Genomic DNA, 21,040 nt, shown 5'->3' with positions numbered 1-21,040 from the left:
CCATCCTGCAAGCTGTACGGAGAAGATAGAATCAAGAGGTTCCACAAGAAATGACCCCCCCTGAAAGTTGCCCCTGCATAGTCAATCATTTGTTTTTGCCGTTGGAACTTTGGAATCAAGGTCAATCTTGCATTCGCTTGCTGCAGGATCTGATTTTACAACACCGCAAAAGTGCGATAGTACAGTAACACAGTGTGCAACAAGCTTATCTACGTAATTTTAGATAGTCGTAGGGCTAGGACATTTGAATCTTTGAATCATACTTGACTCCGCCATGCAGCCTGTGTGATGGAAATGCCGAACGGAGTACAATCTCGAGAGATTCGAGCTTTTGCATTTTCCAAACCCCTCCGCGGACGAAATATAATCCCGATTCCATGTGATATTTCGGTATGAAAAGTTGTGTCTATGTGTGGTTGGTCAGGCGAAGCTATATAGACGGTCTAACATTTATCCGACCGGATTTAAGCCCAATACCAATAATTCTGATTGTACAATACCTATACTGACTACCTCTTCATTCTTGAAAACTTAGTATTTATATTTATATTTACCATCTATATCTAGATTTTTATTTTTGAAAGCCTGTTCTTTATTTCCTCCCCAAAATGCCATATAAATAACGAATTCGCATTTCACCTCCTTCCAGAATAGTCCGTTAAAATTCCCACCCCAATTCTAAGACAAAATCCGTATCGTAGCGTAGGGCCACCGACCGAAGACCAAAATTCTCCAATTCTTTTCAAGCACCCCATCATTTCCTCCCGTATCATTTTCCCAAACTAAATCTAGAGTTCATTCCCAAATATAATTACAGAATATTCGCCGAGTCTCGCCTCATCGATTGCTAGAATCTCCCGTATTCTGAGTTTTATTCGTCCAAATTTCGATCGTGCAAAGTCGTGCAAAGACGTTATTGCATATGTTGTCTTACGAAGTCTTACATACCTGCATCTTGAAGCTTTGCTTTCCACATATACCATCTCTTATTTCTACCTCGTCGTTCTTATTCCTTTCTTTTACTTATCCAAGCCCTTCTCTTCCGTTTCTATATACACAGAGTCAATTATCTCAAAGCACATGGAAATACAATCGAACAAAAAGTACGCTCAACTCGCTCAGTCCACCTCAACCTCAACCTCATATACACCTAGCCAAGGACTCCCAGCTTGCCAAATCTACCTATACATATCTCACCATATCTCGCCATTTTCAACATAACCCACCCATAACGACAAGAAAAAGTATCGATAAAACCACAATAACAGGACCAGAATTACCATTGAACCTCGCATCACTGCAACACCCCATCCAGGGATCACAATTATCAAAGATACCCTTTCCGTGTTTTATCCAGCGAGGAATCATGAGAATAGAAGGTCAAGAAATAATAATTCTATATAGTAGAAGTATAAACGAACAAGCAGGATATTTCACTGCCGAAATCAAAGGCAAACGATGGTGATGATCATTAATTATAACTATTACTACTCCCGTCTTTTCCCCCAACACCATTATTCGTTCTAATCTTCTACTCTTCACATCCCTTCACCTTTCATCCCTTGCTCCCAACATGATCCTCTATTCCCATCCTCAAATCCTCAGTTCCCCAAACTTTCTCGAGAATCCCTATATCCGGAAAGTCCTCTTCCCAATCATATCTCCATTTCCATCTACACCTCCATCTACACCATCTCCATCCAACCCCCTCCCCCGAATTCAGAAACTCACTACATACTAAGATTATATAACTATACAACTACATATCCCAGATCTCTAATTAATATGAACGACGATTTGTATGATGCGATGTACCATATATGAAGTATGGCGAAGCGTCATTAATTTCACTGATAAATACCTAGTATTTCGTTCAAGTAACCTTACCTACCTAGTACCTATTGGATAGAGGTGTGATATAATGTGATATGATGATGTAACTTAATATAACAGTATAAGACGATATATAAGTAAATAATCATAGTCTTACAAGAAAAAGGGAAGAAAGTAAATAAGTGAAATCTAGCACTTTATAGGAGCCCTCAGAATTTAAGATGTGTAATCGCGTGCTGTACAAACTATTTAGACCAGAAGAAATAAAATCTTATAATATCAAAATAAAATAAAATAAAATAAGAATAATATGCGGTATCTATTTATCTATCTATTCATCTATATATCTATCTATATAATAATGAAAATGATATGATATGATATGATGATGAAATGGTATCTAATCCACAAATCAAAAATATAAGCACAGCTTATAATCCTCAAAGGGAGTCAAGAATCTACTCTTGAACTTTTGCCATGCCGTGCCATGCCTGCCTGTCCTATCCTATTCCATCTGCCTGTATCCCAGCAGATCCTATCCTATCCTATCCGATGCATAACCGATAAATACCCCATTAAAATATACGTACAGTAAGTAGTAGTAGTAGTAGTAGATACAAAATCAAAAACCGAAATAACCAAACCTCTCTCCCCGGGTCTCTTAAACCAAATCACTAGCATCAACTCTGCGCCCACGACTCATAATCGGAGTCTCAACCTCCACAATCATATCCTCCGCCCTATTCCTCCCCATCCCCCCAGCTCTCCAATCCCCCTCTTCACTCCCACTACTCCCACTATCCAAACTCCCCCGACTCCCCACACTCCCCACACTCCCCTTCTCACTCACAATCGCATTAGAATTACTAAACGGACTTTCCCTCGGGCGATCAAAATCCACCGCGCGCCCCTGTACACTCCCACTCCTATTGCGTGACGAAGCCCCAGTAGTAGGATCATAGTGCATCAAATCCCTATCTCGCGAGTAACGATGTTCATGTGTTTGAAGAGAGGATTTTCGCGAAATGCGGATAGAGTCGTTGGTGCGGGATAGTTGGCCGGTGACGGGGCGGCTGCGCGGGGGAATAGGTGGACGCGTGGTGGATGATGGGGAGGGTTCTTGTTCGGTTTGGATTTCGTTGGGGAGAGTGGGTTGGTAGGAGAGGCGTTTATGTGGGGTTTCTGGTTTGCTTTCTTCGGGCAGTGTGCTGGGTTGGTAGGAGGTTCGGAATGGGGAGGGGATGGATGGGACGGGTAATTCGGGAGATGAAGATGAGGATCTGTCACTGCTGGAGGATTCCTCTGGGGAGCTAGATCGTGATCGTGCGGGGAATCTAGGAGGGAAGCCAAATACATGGGTTGGAGCTGGAGGTGTGGGAATTTTGGGAATCTTGGCTGGGTTTCTTGGTGATGATTCGGCACTGCCGTATATGGACCCAGCTTGAGACCTAACGCTTGAATGTTGACCTGCTAAAAACATAAAGTTGCGTGGAACTTCCCCTTCGTATCGTAACTGAGACATATCCTCATCTGATTGAGTTCTGATAGGAGGAGACTCAGAAACTGAACGTGTGCCGGATTGAACATCAGGCGAGTCTGGTTTCGATTGAACTTCCTTGATTGGTGGTGGCGGTATATATGAACCTGCTCTATTATGCATCGCAGCGCGTCTGATTTCCGCATCAGAAGGCTGTAAGCGAAGAGGCGAAGGTTTATGCTTGATAGATTTAGGAGCAGAAATCTCGCTGGAATGTCTCGACAGGCTATCTCCACTGCTACTGCTAGCTGTTGATGGACCTCTGATGGCCTCAAGATTTCTGGTAGCCTCTGACAAGTCTACAGCAGTTGTTGATGGTGGTCCGAACATCGATTGAGCAGGAGAATTGCTTCTAGATTGTGAGACGCCTCCAAAGAAACCTCTTTCGATTGCGCGAACACCAAAGAGATCACCTTCACCGAGTTCCTCTACATTAAGTCTCTCTTGAGTACTATTTGCCTTTTCGAGTTCCTCAATCTTTATATTTTTTGCAAGTCTAAAAAGAACGTTTAGTTAAGTCCTCCCATTTTGAATATTTCTTCTTACCTTCGTTTATTGTACCATACTTTAATCAGGCCAGCGGCCAATACAATTACAATAGCACTACCAAGTACGATGCTGTAGAAGACACATCAGAAAAATGTACGAATGGGGTCATATCAAGAAACTTACCCAAACTTGGTGGACAAATCTTGACTTCCAAACCACCCCATTGTGAAGAAGAATAAATAGCTTCGTTGTATTAGAATCAAACAATGCTCATTGAGTATCTTGGACTTCAATATGCAATATGTATAGCTTGAGACAAACCGGATGTCTTCCAATGCCCCACAGGTCGACGGCGAAAGAATGTAATAAGAAAAAAGACAAAAGACGGAAAGGCAAACGCAATGAGCACAGCTTTTATCGGTTATGCCAGTAATAGAAGCCAACAATAGTTCAAGAAGAGGTCTGAAAGGTCGATATGGGTTCCCGAGAGAGAAATCGAAATCTATGAAGCACAGACTATGCCCGTGCCTGCTGTCAGTTCTTGATGATTCGCGTTTCAGATGACCGGTTTGGGTGGGTAGCCCAGACGTCGGAGTGGATCAATGTATGGTTCTAGAGATAGGAATGATAGAGTTTTCCTGATATCGAAGGTCTGAATGAGTGAAACCCTTGTGAAATGGTCGCTGAAATGCGTTGCTGTAGCCGAAAAAGCAGACCAAAAAGATTGATTCCTTCGACCTTTATTGATATAAATTATAGCCACGAGTTGAGGTCGATCGATATTGACTTTGAGGTGAAAGAAAATGGCCCGCCAGGAGTGGTTAAAAACACGAGTGATATCGAATGTAAAAGAATGGAGGTTTCCTCTGAAGGAATGATTAAAGGAAAGAATGACAAGTAAAGAGACAGAGACAGAGAAAGTCAAAGGAAGTCCAGATCGAAAACAGATCAGCAGAGCTATCAAACCCTTCTTAAGAGCAGACACAGCATCAACTAGACACCAGTCAAACCTTGGAGCATGGCGAAAATAAATAGAAGTACCAGCTACATTAGCGGCGTCCTCCAGGCCGTTCACCCACACTTCATGATGAATGTGTAGATTTAAATACGATCATTGGAGCGTCTCACATGGCGAAGCATGTATGTTCCACAAATCCAATACCAGATTCGGTTTGCTCATCTGCTCATGTTGTATGGTCAAGCAACGCTGTGACTGAATAACATCGGAATGTTTTGCCCAGCTTAACATGATCTTCACTACAATCACTGGAGGAGGAAGAGTTGCCATGGCACTAGATTGGCTGAGCACGGGATCGTAGAAGAGATTTTTTTTTTCGGTGCTCAACTTGCTCTCTGACCCTTTTTTTTATAATGCTGGTAGTTTCGAATCATTTTGAAAATTCTTGTTAACGAGCGGAGTAGAACGGCGGTTATTGCTTTTTAGTGCGTCGCACGATATGCACGTTTGCAACCTGTGCAGTTAACCACCAACAGATTTCCTTTAATAAGAGCGCTGTTATGACTATAAAACAAAAATGTATTTTTGAACACTTTTCGCATATGTATGAGCCATTCGATATGGTTGATTGGGTTGATAACCAAGCGACAATGATTTGGATGTTTCGATGATTCGGATGATCTAGATGATTTGGATGATTTGGATGATTTGGATGATCTCTGCGTCAACAATTATGTCAGATTTTGATCATGTTAAGGTTATGTCGCAATTTCCAAAGGTGTACTCGGGCTATTCGGAGGAGAAATAGCAGGCCGATATTGACCACACGAAATGGTATGTGCGCCCTCACCAAATTTGGCGTTGCTGTGCATTGGCCGACTCCGGCCTGTTTTTTCTCCTCCGAATAGTCGGGCTAGTCTTTAAAGAGGACCGGGCCCAAGCTTTTATAATTCTTATCATCAAAAATTAACTTTTTAAAAAATATATATTAATTCGATTATTCAATAGTATAATTTGATAATTATAGATGATATTAATATTTATCTAATTAATAATTTGTTACGACGGCTATCTTCTACGCCGCGTTACATGACTAAACCAAGGTAACGTGATTAAGTCACGTTATGGACCGCTGCGCGGTCCTGACTAGCCATAGGCATGAAGGTCTATATAATCAAGTGTGACGGAAATCCCTGCTTTCCTCCCACCTTTATTATATAAGAAACCTCAGGTACATTAACCATGTCCACACATGATACGATTACTCGAGATTAGTATGCGATTTAGGTGACCTGAGGATCAGATCCGGACAAGTACTAGGTATCAATGGTTATCGGTAAAGTAAGATCATTGGAGGAATAAATACGACTTCTTTTTGCCTAGCCATTGCGGCTAGGCCATTCATTTGTGTATATATAGAGTAGCTATCCCCATCTACAGGTGCTCTTCACCTGTAGATTCTAAGTTAAATACAATTGCTGGTCTATAAACACCCTTTTGGTCACATCAAGATGGATTTCCTTTGTATAGAGCTTCGTGCTTAAGATCAATCATTTAGTATACTCTACTATTAGTTACGAATAGCATATCATTATTGTCATTACTTTAAGTCCCTGCTTGACGCCTAGTTATAAACCATCTCGAGAGCCTAGAGCACTTCCACGTGATCTAGACCGCAAACCTCGTAACAACCAGGCGTCAAGCAGGGACTTAAAGTAATGACAATAATGATATGCTATTCGTAACTAATAGTAGAGTATACTAAATGATTGATCTTAAGCACGAAGCTCTATACAAAGGAAATCCATCTTGATTATATAGACCATCGTGGCATGCGTCCCAGTGCTCCCAGTTGTCCCAGTTGTACTGGGACAGCTGAGCCTACTGGGATCCTCATATCACATGATGCTAATCACGTGATGTTAGGTATGTGAGATCCGTCGTAACCCTAGAGCACTTCCACGTGATCTAGACGGCAAACCTCGTAACAGCGCCCATCGGACCCCTGGCTTTCTGAGGAAGTCTAATAAAAATTCAATTTTTTCTATTTCAAATTTAAATTTAAATATATATTAAAGACGCAGACAGAATATCGACTTGTTTTGAATATTAAAAATTAATTATAATAAAATATATAAAATTAAATAAATAATAAATATATGTTACGAGGTTTGCCGTCTAGATCACGTGGAAGTGCTCTAGACTCTCGAGATAGTTTATAACTAGGCGTCAAACAGAGACTTAAATAATGACAATAATGATATACAATTTGTAACTAATAGTAGAGTATACTGAATGATTGATCCTGAGCACCAAGCTTTATACAAAGGAAATTCATCTTGATTATATAGACCTTTATACTTTATGTCACACTCAAGAATACTGGGTAAAGTATCTTGTATTAGAAAATACTAAGCTAAGGAGAAAAGAAGAAGGAAAACAAGAGTAGAGAGTTTTCCTATGATTAAATACAAACGGGGCATGCCACGTGACCCGGAGGTGTGAGGCGTCACACTTTATAGCTCGAAGAGAGCGAGGGGATCGAGCTTCAATCCTTTCGCTCTTCAAGTCCTCGCGTCACGTGTTATTACTAATCCCGTGACCTAATTGTTACTTGTCGTAACACATGGCTCAAATAGTTGGTCAATGACTTACCGATATGTATTAAATTGGAGCGACTTCATATAAGTATATCTATCCTCCGAACACCCAGGATTTCCACGGCAGAGATCATGGCTTGATAATAATTAATTATATGGAGCATTTTCAGGAACAAGGTTTACGTATCATTTATATCTTCCGAACACGCACGTTTCTTCCTTTGTGGTTCATGTACTCCGCACAGAGTATGGACTTTGAACTTCTATGAAGGAGTACTTAATATCAATCTTATTACTATCTCTCTCATCGTCCGAACAAGCTGTATGCCAGTATGGTATGTCTAGATTTACCCCACCCGTCATCCAAGTATAGGAAGATCTTCATGTATATTGTCATAGATACAATCTCGATATTCGACAAACAGCCTAAATTACAGGTCCTACGACACCTTAATGCTAAGGAGGTTAACCTCAAGTGTATTCTCCTACCTTGGAGATGGGATTCTTCCCCCTTTCAAAGCATAAGAGAGAAAGAGATATCCTTTTGAAATTCTGGAATGTAAATAATTGAGACGTGATCGTCTTCGTGGTGGTTCTCAGACCATAGATTCTTCACGTGTCTGCAAGGCTAGTACCAACAAACGAAAGTGGAATACTTCCATCACTCACTCAACCAACCACCCTTTTCTAAAATACAATTACTTTTACAGTAAACTTTATTTTGTCTGTACTCGAAGGAATGGCCTCGTATTGTCCTTTAAAGCCACATTGATGTCAATACTAGTTGTATTGTGTTGGATTGTGAGGGTCGTTATTTTGTTTATACACATGTTACAAAGCTCCTTTACGTACGACTTTGTACAAGACCTGAAGGTAATATTACCACATCAACCTCTGCGCCAGTAGGCCGTAGTCCTTCATATTTGTGTCTTTTAGGTCTATTGACCACAAAGCGATGGAGTTGGTTGTGATTATGATTTTGTTTACTCTGAAGCTAGGTTCTCATGAAAGTTTTCATGAACCTCCTCACGTGCTTCCGTTTTAGTCATGGCATACTTTCCAAAATGACAGTACTAGACCGCAGCAATTTGCTGCGTGGGGTTGTTACACCGAAACTCATTCACTTCAATAAATTCTATAAAATCTATTTGATAACGAAATATTATTCAAAATCGATATGTTGAATATTTCGATTTAAAATAATAACTAAAATTTTAAGATTTATTTTTATTATTATTTTAAATTATATAATCAGAATAAAAAGTTGAAAAAATAAATTTTTGTTTTTCGTGTAGAATTGGATGTTGGCTAACATAAGTGAAGGGGTGCTGTATCACTTGATATACAAAACCAATTAACATTCCGAAGTTATTAAAATAGAACTGTATGTTCCAGAATAAATGTCGGTCAATAAACAATAGCTGCAAATATTTCGAATAGTTTGTCAATTGGTTTTTTGGTAAGATTGTATGTAAAAATGATCAACCATCAATTTCGGTGAGCTACAACGGAGCGGACCGCGTGCGCCTAGCCTAAGACTTTGCACGACTCATTTCTCTACAATACCCATCAATGAACGGAGTGGCTCCAGAGAGATTCGGGGACTCTAGATATTCTTGAGGTTTGTTCTTAATAATTCAGCAAACCCTTCCAATATCCTGTCTCAGAATATACCTCGCTTCCATGGTGGATGAAGAAATAAGTTCATTAACAAATCAAGTACACTCGAGGCCTGATTTGCAACGACCCGAATCTTTGTATGTGAAATCCCAGTTTTAAATAATGATTTCGAATCTCTGAGGTACAGTCGCGCCTGCCGTAGTTAGTTTCAAGGAACATACATTCCGTAGGTCAAGATTGATTTAGCACATGTACTGGGTTGAAGCTACCCGCACTAAGACTTACCCTTCAAATCAAGATTATTTATTTTCCTGAGGTGACTGTCGTTGCCTAATTCCCACCCTGAATCTCACCACTCTCTAACAGTTTGTAAAACACCTTTGCAGAAATCTCTCAAGTTGATTGTCCATTTGCAGCCAGCCATGAATCAATCTTACGATCTTCCCTTCCGTCCAAAAAGCTCATCTGAGAGGACTTCTCAGTCTGGGGGTGAATCAAGCCGTGGTAGAAGAAGTATGTCCCCAGACACGGCTAATAATTCTAGTGATCGTCGATACCGTTCAAGAAGCCCACTCCGAGCAATGTCGCCATCTAGTGGTCGTGCGTCCCCTTCACCAAGCGAAATCAACTCCCAATCTGGCCGTCTTCAAAACCTTCGACAAGACATCGAGTCTTACGGGGCCAGCCTGAATGAAGCCATGTCCTCCGAACCTGCCATGGAACATCAAACGAGTGATCTACCGTCAACCACTGTATCACCTACCAATGCTTCCTCTCCAACACCTCCAGAACCGAGTCCCCTTTCCCACAAGAAGCATCGAATATTGGCATACGAGAATCTTTTGAGGGAAAATTTACGCCGAAAAGTCATTAACGACGAAGCCTTGCAGAAGGCACGAGCTAAACTTGACGAAGCTTTCCATAGGTACACCAATTATGAAGCTGAATTTGGTTATCTTACAAGACTCGTAAACTTTCGCCTCAGAGATCGTGAAAGGTGGAACAGAGCGAGGAGAAGCTTCGCCCGTAACGAAGAACTTACTGCCAGTTGGGAAAGACTGATGCTTCTTCGTGGCAGGGCTATGCATCGTCGTGATGTTGCACTTACGAGGTGGTTGAGGGCGGATGCTAGGGCTAATGCTAGTAATGACGCGTTTCTCAGTAAGAACTTCTGGAACCAGAACCAGAACCTTTCTATATATTGCAAATGCTAACATGAACAGATACCCAAGCCGATGCTGATACCGCTTGGGAAGCCTTGGTTAGAACTGGCAGTGGTGCTGGATCTACCGATGGATGAAGCGGCAGGTAGTAATCATTCCACATGGGAATGAACGATTATATACTGAGCGATACTGATTATATCGCGACGAACACGCCACATCAACTCGATTGCTCTCACCCGGCACTTTCCGAGTTTATTTATCCTATACCCCCTTCGCGCTTTCCACAATGTCTCAAGACCGGCTTGACCGAGATCCAACACCACAACCATAGCCGTGTAAAACTTGCAAATTTGCGAAGGGTAAGTGTTGCGGCTGTGTAGAGATTCATTTTTATCCAAAGATATCGCCTTACTGTGCTAACTGCATGAGTTAGAGATCCTATCTGCAATGGGACGAGAAGAGGAACGTTACATGGAGCTCCTTTCTCGGCTCTATAAGTGGAATCGAACAATATCGAATACAATCTCTACCACTACCACTACCACATCACCACCACTCGCCACGCAAGCATAAGCACAAGCAAAAGCATAAGCATAAGCGAATAAACACAACCAACTATCCGTAATCGCCACATACAGAGTATGCATCATCATCTAGAGCAAGGAGCCAAGAGCTAGGAACAAAGAGCAAGCAACTAGAAAAATATTCAACTGCATAAAGAGAGCAGCAGTGTTATGTATAAAGAATGAGGATATAAGAGCAGAAGGAGAAGAAGAATGGACAGGAATATAAATATAAATACAACAATCAGCAAACCATACATACATACACACTATAGCGAAGAAAATGTAATTCTATACAAAAACAAATTCTATAAGATGATAATCTGGGATATATTGTTTATTGCAAAAGTGAATTTTGTTTAGTTTTTTTATAATCCATAATCAAATTCACATATACATAAATACAAACCCACCCCTTCATTCACCAAATAAAGAAATAAAGAAATAAAGAAATAAAGAAATAAATATAAAAACAACATCACCATATAAAAATATATTTAACTTCCCCTCCTTTCTCCCCCTCACTCCCCCTCCTTCTATCACTCCTATCAATTTTCTCCCCCCATCTCTTTTTTCTCTCTCTTATATCACCTAATTAGAATTCTTCTCTTTTACTATTATTTTTATTATGATTCAGAAAGATATATAGTCATCTACATGCCAACCAAGCTATCTACCTACCTAGTAACGATTACTCTATTTAAAGAGAATTGTAGATTTATACCATCACGAGTCACTACTCTGTTCTGTGAAAGAGCTCTCATATCAAGAAAAAAAAAGAGCATAGGATGCCGCTCAACAAAATGGAAACCAGAGCAAAGTATTTATATTCATATATTCATATACTCATATAACACTAAAGACTCTCTTAGGCGTATAACCACAAATCCCCTAATGTATCCGAATTCCTATATAAGATACATTATACTTTCTATGCTAGATATGTATAAATTCCGCCATCTTCGCGCTCGATATAGTCCTTTTCGATTAATTCTAAAGGAATTATTAGTTTCAATTCACTGGGAAGGCATTAGGCAATAAAATGGGAAACCTACTCTCAATATGTTTCTTGATTTCCGCCGGTTCTACTGCACCTCTCCCTTTGGTTTGATTTATGACCTCCGCTACCAAATTCTGATGCGTCATCGTCTTTCTTGACTTCATGATTCTAACAATAGCAGCCTGAGTTTCAAAGCTTCTATCCTGAATAACCTTTTCGTGCGTTTCTTTATTCTCCTCCTTGGTCTCTTTCAATTGAATTTGGTTAATCTTGATCCTAAATTTTGGATCTGAGAAATTGAGGTTGATGGTAAACGTATCAGTCTCACTGATTTCTTTGCCTTTAGGGTACTTAGTTAAGGGTCGGACTTTGGCACATGCAAGTGATTGCAGGGTTCGTTTCAATTCACCATCGACAAGACCCGTTGCTTTGGAAATATCCGTGTAGGAAAGATGGCCACCATCCTCGAGCTCATTAAAGAGAACGAGCACAACAGCTTGAAAACCACTAACTAGGAGTTCCTTTACACCCTTGTTGAACGTTGCCCTGACGATGCTGTGTGCAAGAGAATGTTTCCAAGTCAATCGACGCCCACTGTGTTTGTGCTTATAATGCCGGTCATACTTTTCAATATGTTTTGCGACTTCCGCAGGGAGGTTGACTTCAATATCCGGATACGTTGGCCAAGCAGCAGATGAGAGGACACTGACTTGGAGATCCAGTGTGGTTTTGCTTGTGTTGCTGAGTGACTGCTTATATGATATCATTTCATCTCGAGAAATTTCTTGATCCTTGAACATCGACTCAAGGTTATGAGTGAAACTGTTACCACATTCGCCCCTTAACTTAGCAAGCATATTCCTCTCCGCATCTTGGCTTGCACTGCGTGCCATCAACAACCGGCGTGCCAAATCTCTTTTATAAAACGCTTCAAAAACATCTTTACCTTCGATGAAGCGAAACAGCTCAAGGCCTTGTTCCAGTTGACGGTCTAATTCTGCGTCCTCGTCGCCGGTACTGGCTTGTCCTTTCTTCTCAGCCTCATTCCGATCTGTGGCGTCGGATACAAGAGAACGAGGTACAGCTTTGAGCCCTCCACGCAACAAAGTATCCATATATTTCGCTATCATTTCTCCAACTTTGGAAGTATCTGTACCCCATGCCTTAGCGACTTGGCGGTCATTTATAAATTGTCCAAATGAGTCCCGAAGGCAGAAAGTAAACACTGAATCTTTGTTGAAGGCATCGCGGATGATGACGTCCAGTGACCGTTTCAGCTCGAGTAAACGGACAACCATTTCATCACCCCTTTCCTTGTCCATTGCAATAGATGACCCGAAAACTTTAACGTGATTGGCGAAAGGTGCCTTTAGCTGATCCTGAATTCCCGAAAGTCTCAAAAGCTGATACAAAGATTTAAGCGATGCCATTACTTCATCTTCAAGAAGCTTCGAAACAGCTACCGTCTCCAACAGAACATCAGCACGCTTTTTGATCAAAATGTCGTGCGCGGTATCAAGCAAAGTCTTCTTGGTAGTACTGTCGAAATTATATGTATCACAACGGAGACTTTCTCGTTGTAACAGATTATCGCAGGAAGATATATAGTCTTTTAGTGGCGAGGAGCTCCGTTCTGATGCAAATTGTTCGAGGTAGGCTGAAGAAATCTTCTGGAACTGTTTCTCGAAGAGACTTGTGTATACACCAAGAATGTGAATTGTAGCAATGGAAGCTCGGAGAAGGACTGAGTCGAATAAATCCAAGCTCTCTCTATCATAATGCACAAGCTCGCATATTCCCAATATGACCTGTGTTCCTGTCTTGCTAACATCCCTTCCCTTCAAAAATACCACTTCGCGGAATTGCCGTATGCCCATATCTTCAAGCTGCGGAAGTGTTTTCGAGTTTAGCAGATATGCCCTATCAAGATAGCTGAATATGGATCTTAACAGAACCTGATTCTATTGTTAGTAGTCTTTCCTAGATTGGTACAAATGCAACTATATCCTACCAATTGAGTTCTCCAAATTCCCCATACTCTCTCCACTGTCCGCAGAGTTTCCACCGTGCTAGAATCTCCATTGCGTGAAATAGCTGGCAAAAGATTATCCTTGATATGTGTGTGGCAACGGTTTTCTAGATGCCTGTATAGCTCATCTGCCTTTTCCTTTCCACGCCGACAAATTGATTCGACTCCACGACACCTGCAACATTGGTGCATCAGTAACTGCCTATGAGAAACGATGTAACATAATAAAGGTGGATAGAAAAGAAACTCTCATGATAAAGAGCCATAAAAGAAAATTGTCGATGCAGAAATAGAGGAACATCGAAACGGTTGGGCAGCATGATACAAGAGAACGAATTAGCTTACAGGACTTCCAATGGTGATACTGGCTGTTTATTATTAAAAACCGAATCCAAAGCATCATCTAGCTCGTTCCAAGTCTTCCTGAAATACTCCTCCTTATCGCTCGGAGAAGTTACCCTTAGGTTCTTAATCACTAATCTCTTCGCTCCAGTATGTGGTTGAAAATTCGATGGTCTTGTTAAATCTATTATAGCGGGGCGCGAAACCCCCATCGTCTTGTTCATATTGGGCCGTAGACCGGGACTTGTCGATGATGGTAGCGTCTTTAGCTTTTTCGAAGAATGGCTATCAACCTTGGACGAACCGGAGGATGTATTGCTTGAGTTGCTATTTGAACCTTGAGGATCGCGATGCTTTCTTTTGATAGGTGATTTGGAGGATGTCGAGGAGAGGTCAACTGCACGATCGTGTGAATGCCACATCGATCTGAACAGGACACAATAATATGGTCTCGCCTTCCGTCTCGATGTGAGGGGTCGACCTTAGTGTGGCTGCAAGCTCGGGACGCTCGCTGGATTGGAGATTATGCTGTAACTCCTGATGCAGCTTTTTCTACGTGTCGGATCACAACATTAATGGTGACGGTACATTCGAGACGGATATATTTTTCCTCTTTCCTTTTCTTTTTGTTTCTCCTGCTTGTACTTGATACTCCTGTGAATGTTACATGGAGGGGAAATTGAAATGGGAAAGGTTGCAACGGGAACGGAAGTACTAGTATGTAGCTTAACTGCGGAAGACGCGACTATGGATCGGTACGTAGATTATTAGTGCTGTTCAGGGAAGACGATAGGCGATAACGGCGATAAGAGCTATCTATGGTGCCCGCATTAACGAAACGGTGGGATGAAGTCTAAAAGGGAGAGAGGTTTGATAAATTCGAAGCTCGGCGTCGACTTTATTTAAATCAATGTTACGTCAATACGATTGTCTGCCACTATCCTTTTACTGCTGGAAAAGCTAAAGAATAGAAAATAGCCGTACACGTGATATAAATGTTGTGATGTTGTACGAATAGAGCGAAACTTGCAAGTACGTCATGGCCAGCTATCTGTTGAAAGATTAATAATATATAAGATCTTATGATGAAGTATAGGGAGGGCACTCGAGGACTAATATAGCATTTATGAAATCATGATACCGCTAGGAAGTCGTCCAAGCATTCTAAACTCTATGCATGAGCATCCAGTTCATTTTTATTTTTGGATTAGGCATTATAATGGGTAGTTCCTATTTGATCATCCACGCCTATTTAATACACAAAATATCTAATCCAAACTCATCCTCTCAAGTAAATGATCTCAGAGTAGGCCGTTTCTGAATAGTTATCTCCTCAAACTAAAAATGCTGTTAGAAGTCGAACTAAGCTAAGCTATTAGAGGGCACATCACTTACATCGACAAAACGAGTTATAGTCATGAGTAACATGAATGAGTCCGATATATCAACAATGCTTTGCTCTGCGGAGTCATTACCAGTTCCAAGTCCAGCAGACTTTTTAAGTACAGCTAGGATGGCAGCTCTGTTGTCGGCGAGAAATCTTCTCCCTTGGTCCAAACTCTGCTCATTTTGTAGGCCTCGACTCACAAGAGCACAACAGATTACTCTCATTATTGCTGCAAGTAAGCTGTAATGTCTGCTAACAGCCTCCGAGTCATTGAAATCTAAATCAATTAGCATGTGCGTAGAATCTACTTACAACGACTTACCAATCTCAAGGTCGGTATCTATGGAAAACAGCCCTGAAACTAAAATAGAGTGAAACAGGCCGGAGTTAAGTACAGCGGTAGCTCCGGCGCGAGTTTGCGATATGTGAACGAGGAGTGCCAATCTCGCATAGAAGTCGGATAGTATTATAGCTGCATCTACATCAAATTAGTTGTATTCATCTCCGACCTAGGATACATTCTTACCTTCGCGCGATGTCTCTTGTAAAGCATTTCCCAAGTCTCCAATGGAGTGTACAAGGATACTTATAAAATTAAGGCGATTAAGAGACTCAATAATGTAATTGGAGTTTTCTTGTTTGGAATTTTTCACCAAGGCGCCGAGGAGTAGCAATGCCGCAATTCGACAATTTTGCTCGCCAACCAAGACATCGTCGCAAACTATGTCTATTACTCGATCGCCTGCCAATTTGACTGTCTGTGTGCTATGTGGTTTGCGTAATCCGGGACGAGAAGGAGCTGAAGCTGGAGCGCGATCGCCTGGGCGGGCACGATTGGAACCGCCGTCGAGGTTATTTGGGTTATCTATCTCAGAACTAACGTGAATCTCGGATTCCGACGTTCCTGTAAGATAGTGATAGCTGATGGTATAGAAAAGCTCTTTCAGAGGACCGTTGGCACCGACGGCATTGATAGCTCTAAGTGACAATTCGAACACATGAAAGAGTTTGTCACTTAGATTTTGTCCCAAGTCACCTTCCTTGAAAGCGTCAGAATCCAGGTTGAGACTAAACAAGAGGGCTTTAGTGAGTTTGGCTAGCTCAAATGCGTCAGCTGCATTTTCAAGGCAGTTTTCCAGCCTGGGTAGGATTATTTGCAGAGTCTGCAACACAAATACTATTTTGGTCGACTCGTCGTAAGCCATGGTCTCTACCATCACGAGTAATAACTGAACCCAAGACTGTAGCGCCTTATGTCGAGCTGCTTGGAGTTCCTTTAACTTGTTATCGATGAAGTAGTAGTTAAACATGAGCTGGGCTTCATTTTTGAATGTAGTCACGTCTTGAGGGTTTTCAAGTCTCTTCGTAGCAGCGAGCTCAGATCTTCGTAAAGTCAGAAGCTCTTCGAGTTTCACCATGTTGCACAATGGAGGTGAATCGTTATGGACTTCCTCACAGACGCTAATATCAATATCCTTGAGCCAAGATAATGAGCCAAGGGCTATTGATTGATCCAAAGGAATATCCATGAAGTCGAAAAGGTCAAAAACGGAACAATTGTCAATTTGTTGGTTCTCTTCCACCATTGTCGATCCAAGTAATGTATTGAACATCCGCTCCTTTAAAGAAGGCAAATGACTGAGTGCTATCCGGCGTAACTCAGCAGATGTGTATTGCAAGACAATAGCCCGTTGATTTAAAAAGTTTGAAAGGCAGGAGGCGGAAGTTGAATCCAAGAATTCTGGATCTGCGAGATCTCGGTCATCCCATAACAACCCCGGCCTAATTAGAGTTTGTCTGATAAACAATTCGAAAAATGAATTGTTGGACCGCATCTCTATCATAACAAGACTGGATGAAATGGGAGAGTGCCATAGCTGCTTAAGTAGTCGTAGGCACTTGTATCTCAAAGAGACTAGCCATGAGGACACGCTATCCCCACCCTCGAAAGATATATCGTTAGTCAAGGTCAAGATCGAATGAAATAGCGAAATTCTACGGCTGAAAAGAGAATCCACATCGACCTCTAAATGATCGTTTCTACACTGGAACCCGAGAAGGAGGTGGGCTATTGTAGTTTGCCCTGGGCAGGCCTCGAGACAGGCGATGAGGAAATCCAATATTTGGACTTTAATAATATACGAATCGGATGCAGGGCCTTGGGCTTCGTCAATGCTGGCTTCTATCTCTTGTAGGAGTGAGCGTGAGATAGCCTCCGCTGCATTATTTTCCTCCAACGCAGCAATTGCCTTATTACGATCAATCCTTCTGCTACCTGCCTTAGGGGCAGCAGCAAGCTGTGGTGATGCAGAAAGCTTCTCGAGTAGTTTTAGGGATGCCATGACCAATTCAGGGTTGCCAGAGCTACAGTATAAGCCCAAATCAGGAATGATAGTCAAGTGATTCAGTACTCCATCCTCGAAAGATGCGTAGGCGGCATTTGGAACCGGGGTGCGGCGATGACTTGCCTCTCGCTTTATTAGAGGTCGGACGATGTCCCGGTAAGTTGGCTGCAGGTCCATAATCAACGTAACTGCACGTATCCCTTGGGAGAAGACACATAATTGATGGTGTATCAGGAGCAGCACTGACGACTTCGCCTAAACGTCCTTGATGGAATTGCAGCAAATATAGCATCCATCACGCTAGAGTTGTACATCCACTCCATTACCCTAGAAAACGGATGCAATAAAACGTAAGTTTGCAGATCGGACGTTTTTATAGCAGTGTCAACTGAGACGTTAGAACGATTTGCAAATATCACGAGATCTTCGTTGAAACTTTCCAAGCAAGTCGTGATAAAAGTAAGACAAGTCAGCTGCAGCAGTCTCAACTGGATAGGATCCGTTATTTCACTCATTCTTGATCCAAAAACTTGGCCGACTGCGAAATCAACGTAGGGATCTATTCCAGGCATGCGACTGGAAGCTCCGAGGAGTTCGGGGAATGGTAAGCCATCTCGCAAAGCACTATCTTCTTCGTAAGGTAATACAAGGGCATGGAGTAGCAGAATAAACGCGTCCGGTTCTTCAAAGCCCGTAGCAAACTTCCGGAGAATTGCGTCAGGTGCATAAGATGGTGGGGCTGTGTTTCTTTGAGTGCTGGGATTATGGACATATCCACCAGAAGTCCATATATCGAGAGCAGTCCACAAGTACTCGCCTGCTGCCTTCGTTTTGTTACTTAGCAAAGAACGTAGTGCCGTGAAAGCACCGGCTCTAAATCGAGGTGGAATGGAACTAGACGCAAGTTGGAAGAGCAGGTCTGTGAGTTGATATGATGGATGCTGCATCAAAAATTGTCTGGCAACTGCACTATGCGAACAGAGCTGAGATATGAGGCGGAGATAGGACTCCAGCATGATGTAAGATTCTGGCTCTAATTCTGCTTGATCATGGTTTGGCTTCCCATGACGATATGCTTGAGCTTGTGGTACCGGTTGATCTCGAAGTTTATTTGTGAAAAATGTTAGCTCTTTAAAAATTTGATTCCATGTGAGGGCATGAGCACGCTTCATTTTTCCGGCCTGAGGACTTTCGTCGAGCAAAAATTCGTGTGCAGCAGTGGCACACTCATCATCACCTGAGATAGCCTGGAGCATTTCACAAAATGCCGAAACCAGCGGGGTCGATGCACGTCGGGAAGCCCAATACATGAAACCGATTAAAACACCATCTGGGACGTCCCAAAATCCTTCCAAAGCAGCCTTTGGGCGGCCGTCAAAGGCATAAGAAATGATAACTATGAATCGCTCCAGATCTAGATCGTGCTCATGCTCATGACTGAGTTGACGTTGCTCATCCTCATCTATTCTCAACCTCCTCAATACGTCTGGTAGATTCGTTATGAAACTTTCGATGAATGTCTGTAATTGCTCCATAAATTGATTTTCAAAAAAATCTGAGAAAGATACAGAATCAGACAACAGCTGAGGTGCCTTTCTCTGTAGCCATAACCGAAAACCTTGGCGTGACGGTTCGGACCAAGTTGCGGCTTTGACATCAGCAGAAAGAGACAGCATAAAATCAAAAGCCCCATCCTTAAGAGCCTCATTAAACTGCTGAGAACGCTGCTTGGCCTCTGATATTTGATTAGTGACTTAGAGACTGAAAAATGCATGAATTTTAGCTCACCATCTTCGAGATTAATGCCATGTGGTAGTCCGTCATGGTGTTCCACATACCATCCACTATACTCCGCCAACCACCATGCTCGGAATGCGGCATGAGCATAAGGTAACACCCATGCATTCTGGTCGGTTTTTACGCTGATCTTCTTATCCAGCGCTCTTGCATCTTGTATCGTCGACCCACCTTCTGGAGAACCATAACGCCAAATATAAGCAGCCAAAGCGGGAAAATGATGCACTGTAATAATTTGTTAGTCAAAAACCGTGTTGCCGCAAAACTGAAGATATTCCATAGTAGGTTGATCCAATTTCCAAATATGGAGAAGGCTTACCCAGAAGATTATCATACTTATCCGCTTTCTTCAAAATCCCCAAGAGCAGCTCGAAATCTCCCTCGACAGAATGGTTTGCTTTTATCAAATAGAGTATTATAACGCCGAGTAACTCATGTTGTTTGACCAGACTGTGGCGCTGATACTCCATGATTTCTAAAAGATCCGGTTGCGATGGTTGTCCCAATACAGATAAACTGCTAACTTTGTCCGAAATCTTCTGGAGCCAATGCCTGATATCACCCATAGTAGAAATGCATCTTGAAATAAATGTTGGCGCATTGCTTGTTTTGATTGAAGTTGCAGCTCCATTTTTAGTTGTGGTTGTAGGTTCACTACGGGTCGACTCCGTGATGATATGTTCCAGGTAAGCCTTCAATTCCCTCTCCTGCTCCGAGTCGCTCTCTAACTCGGCGTTTTGCTGAAGTGTAAGCCGCAAACAATCCAACAAGAGCTTTCGTCGCTGATGGAAGCGGATTATAGAGCAGGATAAAATTGAGCGCCCTGTCGCATCGGCATCGTCTTGTGCGTCGAAGAAGATTTGGGATGCCTCGAACTCATCAAGATTCAATTCGTCCGCCAGTTGATATGTTCCCTGCTTAAAGTCGTCGTTGATCTTATACATCTGTCCATCTCGCTCAACTTTCCCTATTATATTCATATTAATTTTGATCCTTCATGCTTGATTCGAGGTCAAAGGAAAGTACACACCCTCCTCGATACTCTTCCGACTTTGCTCATTCCGGCTCTTGTGGTTCAAAAGGTTACGAAAAGCTGCGATATGAGCATCGAGTTCAATCGCTAATCGTTCGAGGTTCGAAAGACGAGAATTTGATAGTGCAAGGAGGTCCGAATGCAAGGCTTGGATTTCATTCAAGCTACTAGACTGCTCTGCCATGATTTGAGAAGGATGCGCCGAAGCTTTTGACACAGGGAATTGATCTGGCACAGAACTCATAAAAGTTTAAAAGGGTATATTCGTATTCCTTTCATGGCAAGTCGTAATGGTTTCTCTGTCGCAGATGCTGTAAGTGGTAGTTTGTGCTCTCTGTGAT

At 42.0% G+C, this 21,040-nt stretch overlaps 5 protein-coding genes across 5 annotated transcripts; 1 reads left to right on the top strand and 4 right to left on the bottom strand.

Annotated features, from left to right (window-relative positions):
- Positions 1-2,494: 2,494 nt before the first annotated feature.
- SS1G_03229 (predicted protein) lies at positions 2,495-4,083 on the bottom strand (the record flags this gene model as incomplete). Its single annotated transcript, XM_001595091.1, has 3 exons — positions 2,495-3,866; positions 3,917-3,988; positions 4,043-4,083. The coding sequence occupies 3 exons, from the start codon at positions 4,081-4,083 to the stop codon at positions 2,495-2,497; spliced, it is 1,485 nt and encodes a 494-aa protein (XP_001595141.1).
- Positions 4,084-9,100: 5,017 nt separating this feature from the next.
- SS1G_03228 (predicted protein) lies at positions 9,101-10,337 on the top strand (the record flags this gene model as incomplete). Its single annotated transcript, XM_001595090.1, has 3 exons — positions 9,101-9,174; positions 9,582-10,198; positions 10,261-10,337. 3 exons carry the CDS (start codon positions 9,101-9,103, stop codon positions 10,335-10,337), a joined length of 768 nt encoding a protein of 255 aa, XP_001595140.1.
- A 357-nt stretch (positions 10,338-10,694) lies between these two features.
- Positions 10,695-10,850, bottom strand: SS1G_03227 (predicted protein; the record flags this gene model as incomplete). The annotated part of the gene is made up of 1 exon (XM_001595089.1): positions 10,695-10,850. The coding sequence occupies one exon, from the start codon at positions 10,848-10,850 to the stop codon at positions 10,695-10,697; it is 156 nt and encodes a 51-aa protein (XP_001595139.1).
- An 847-nt stretch (positions 10,851-11,697) lies between these two features.
- SS1G_03226 (hypothetical protein) lies at positions 11,698-14,361 on the bottom strand (the record flags this gene model as incomplete). The annotated part of the gene is made up of 4 exons (XM_001595088.1): positions 11,698-11,759; positions 11,822-13,721; positions 13,778-13,970; positions 14,141-14,361. 4 exons carry the CDS (start codon positions 14,359-14,361, stop codon positions 11,698-11,700), a joined length of 2,376 nt encoding a protein of 791 aa, XP_001595138.1.
- Positions 14,362-15,424: 1,063 nt separating this feature from the next.
- SS1G_03225 (hypothetical protein) lies at positions 15,425-20,883 on the bottom strand (the record flags this gene model as incomplete). The annotated part of the gene is made up of 11 exons (XM_001595087.1): positions 15,425-15,475; positions 15,533-15,801; positions 15,847-16,002; positions 16,051-17,306; positions 17,667-17,987; positions 18,239-18,257; positions 18,381-18,689; positions 18,849-19,604; positions 19,658-19,891; positions 19,986-20,633; positions 20,697-20,883. 11 exons carry the CDS (start codon positions 20,881-20,883, stop codon positions 15,425-15,427), a joined length of 4,206 nt encoding a protein of 1,401 aa, XP_001595137.1.
- Positions 20,884-21,040: the final 157 nt, after the last annotated feature.

Source organism: Sclerotinia sclerotiorum, genomic scaffold (genome assembly GCF_000146945.2).
Source record: "Sclerotinia sclerotiorum 1980 UF-70 scaffold_4 genomic scaffold, whole genome shotgun sequence".
In the NCBI taxonomy this organism is placed as follows: Eukaryota; Fungi; Ascomycota; class Leotiomycetes; order Helotiales; family Sclerotiniaceae; genus Sclerotinia; species Sclerotinia sclerotiorum.
Note: the sequence above shows the minus strand (reverse complement) of the source record. Positions and strands in the feature narration are given on the sequence as shown.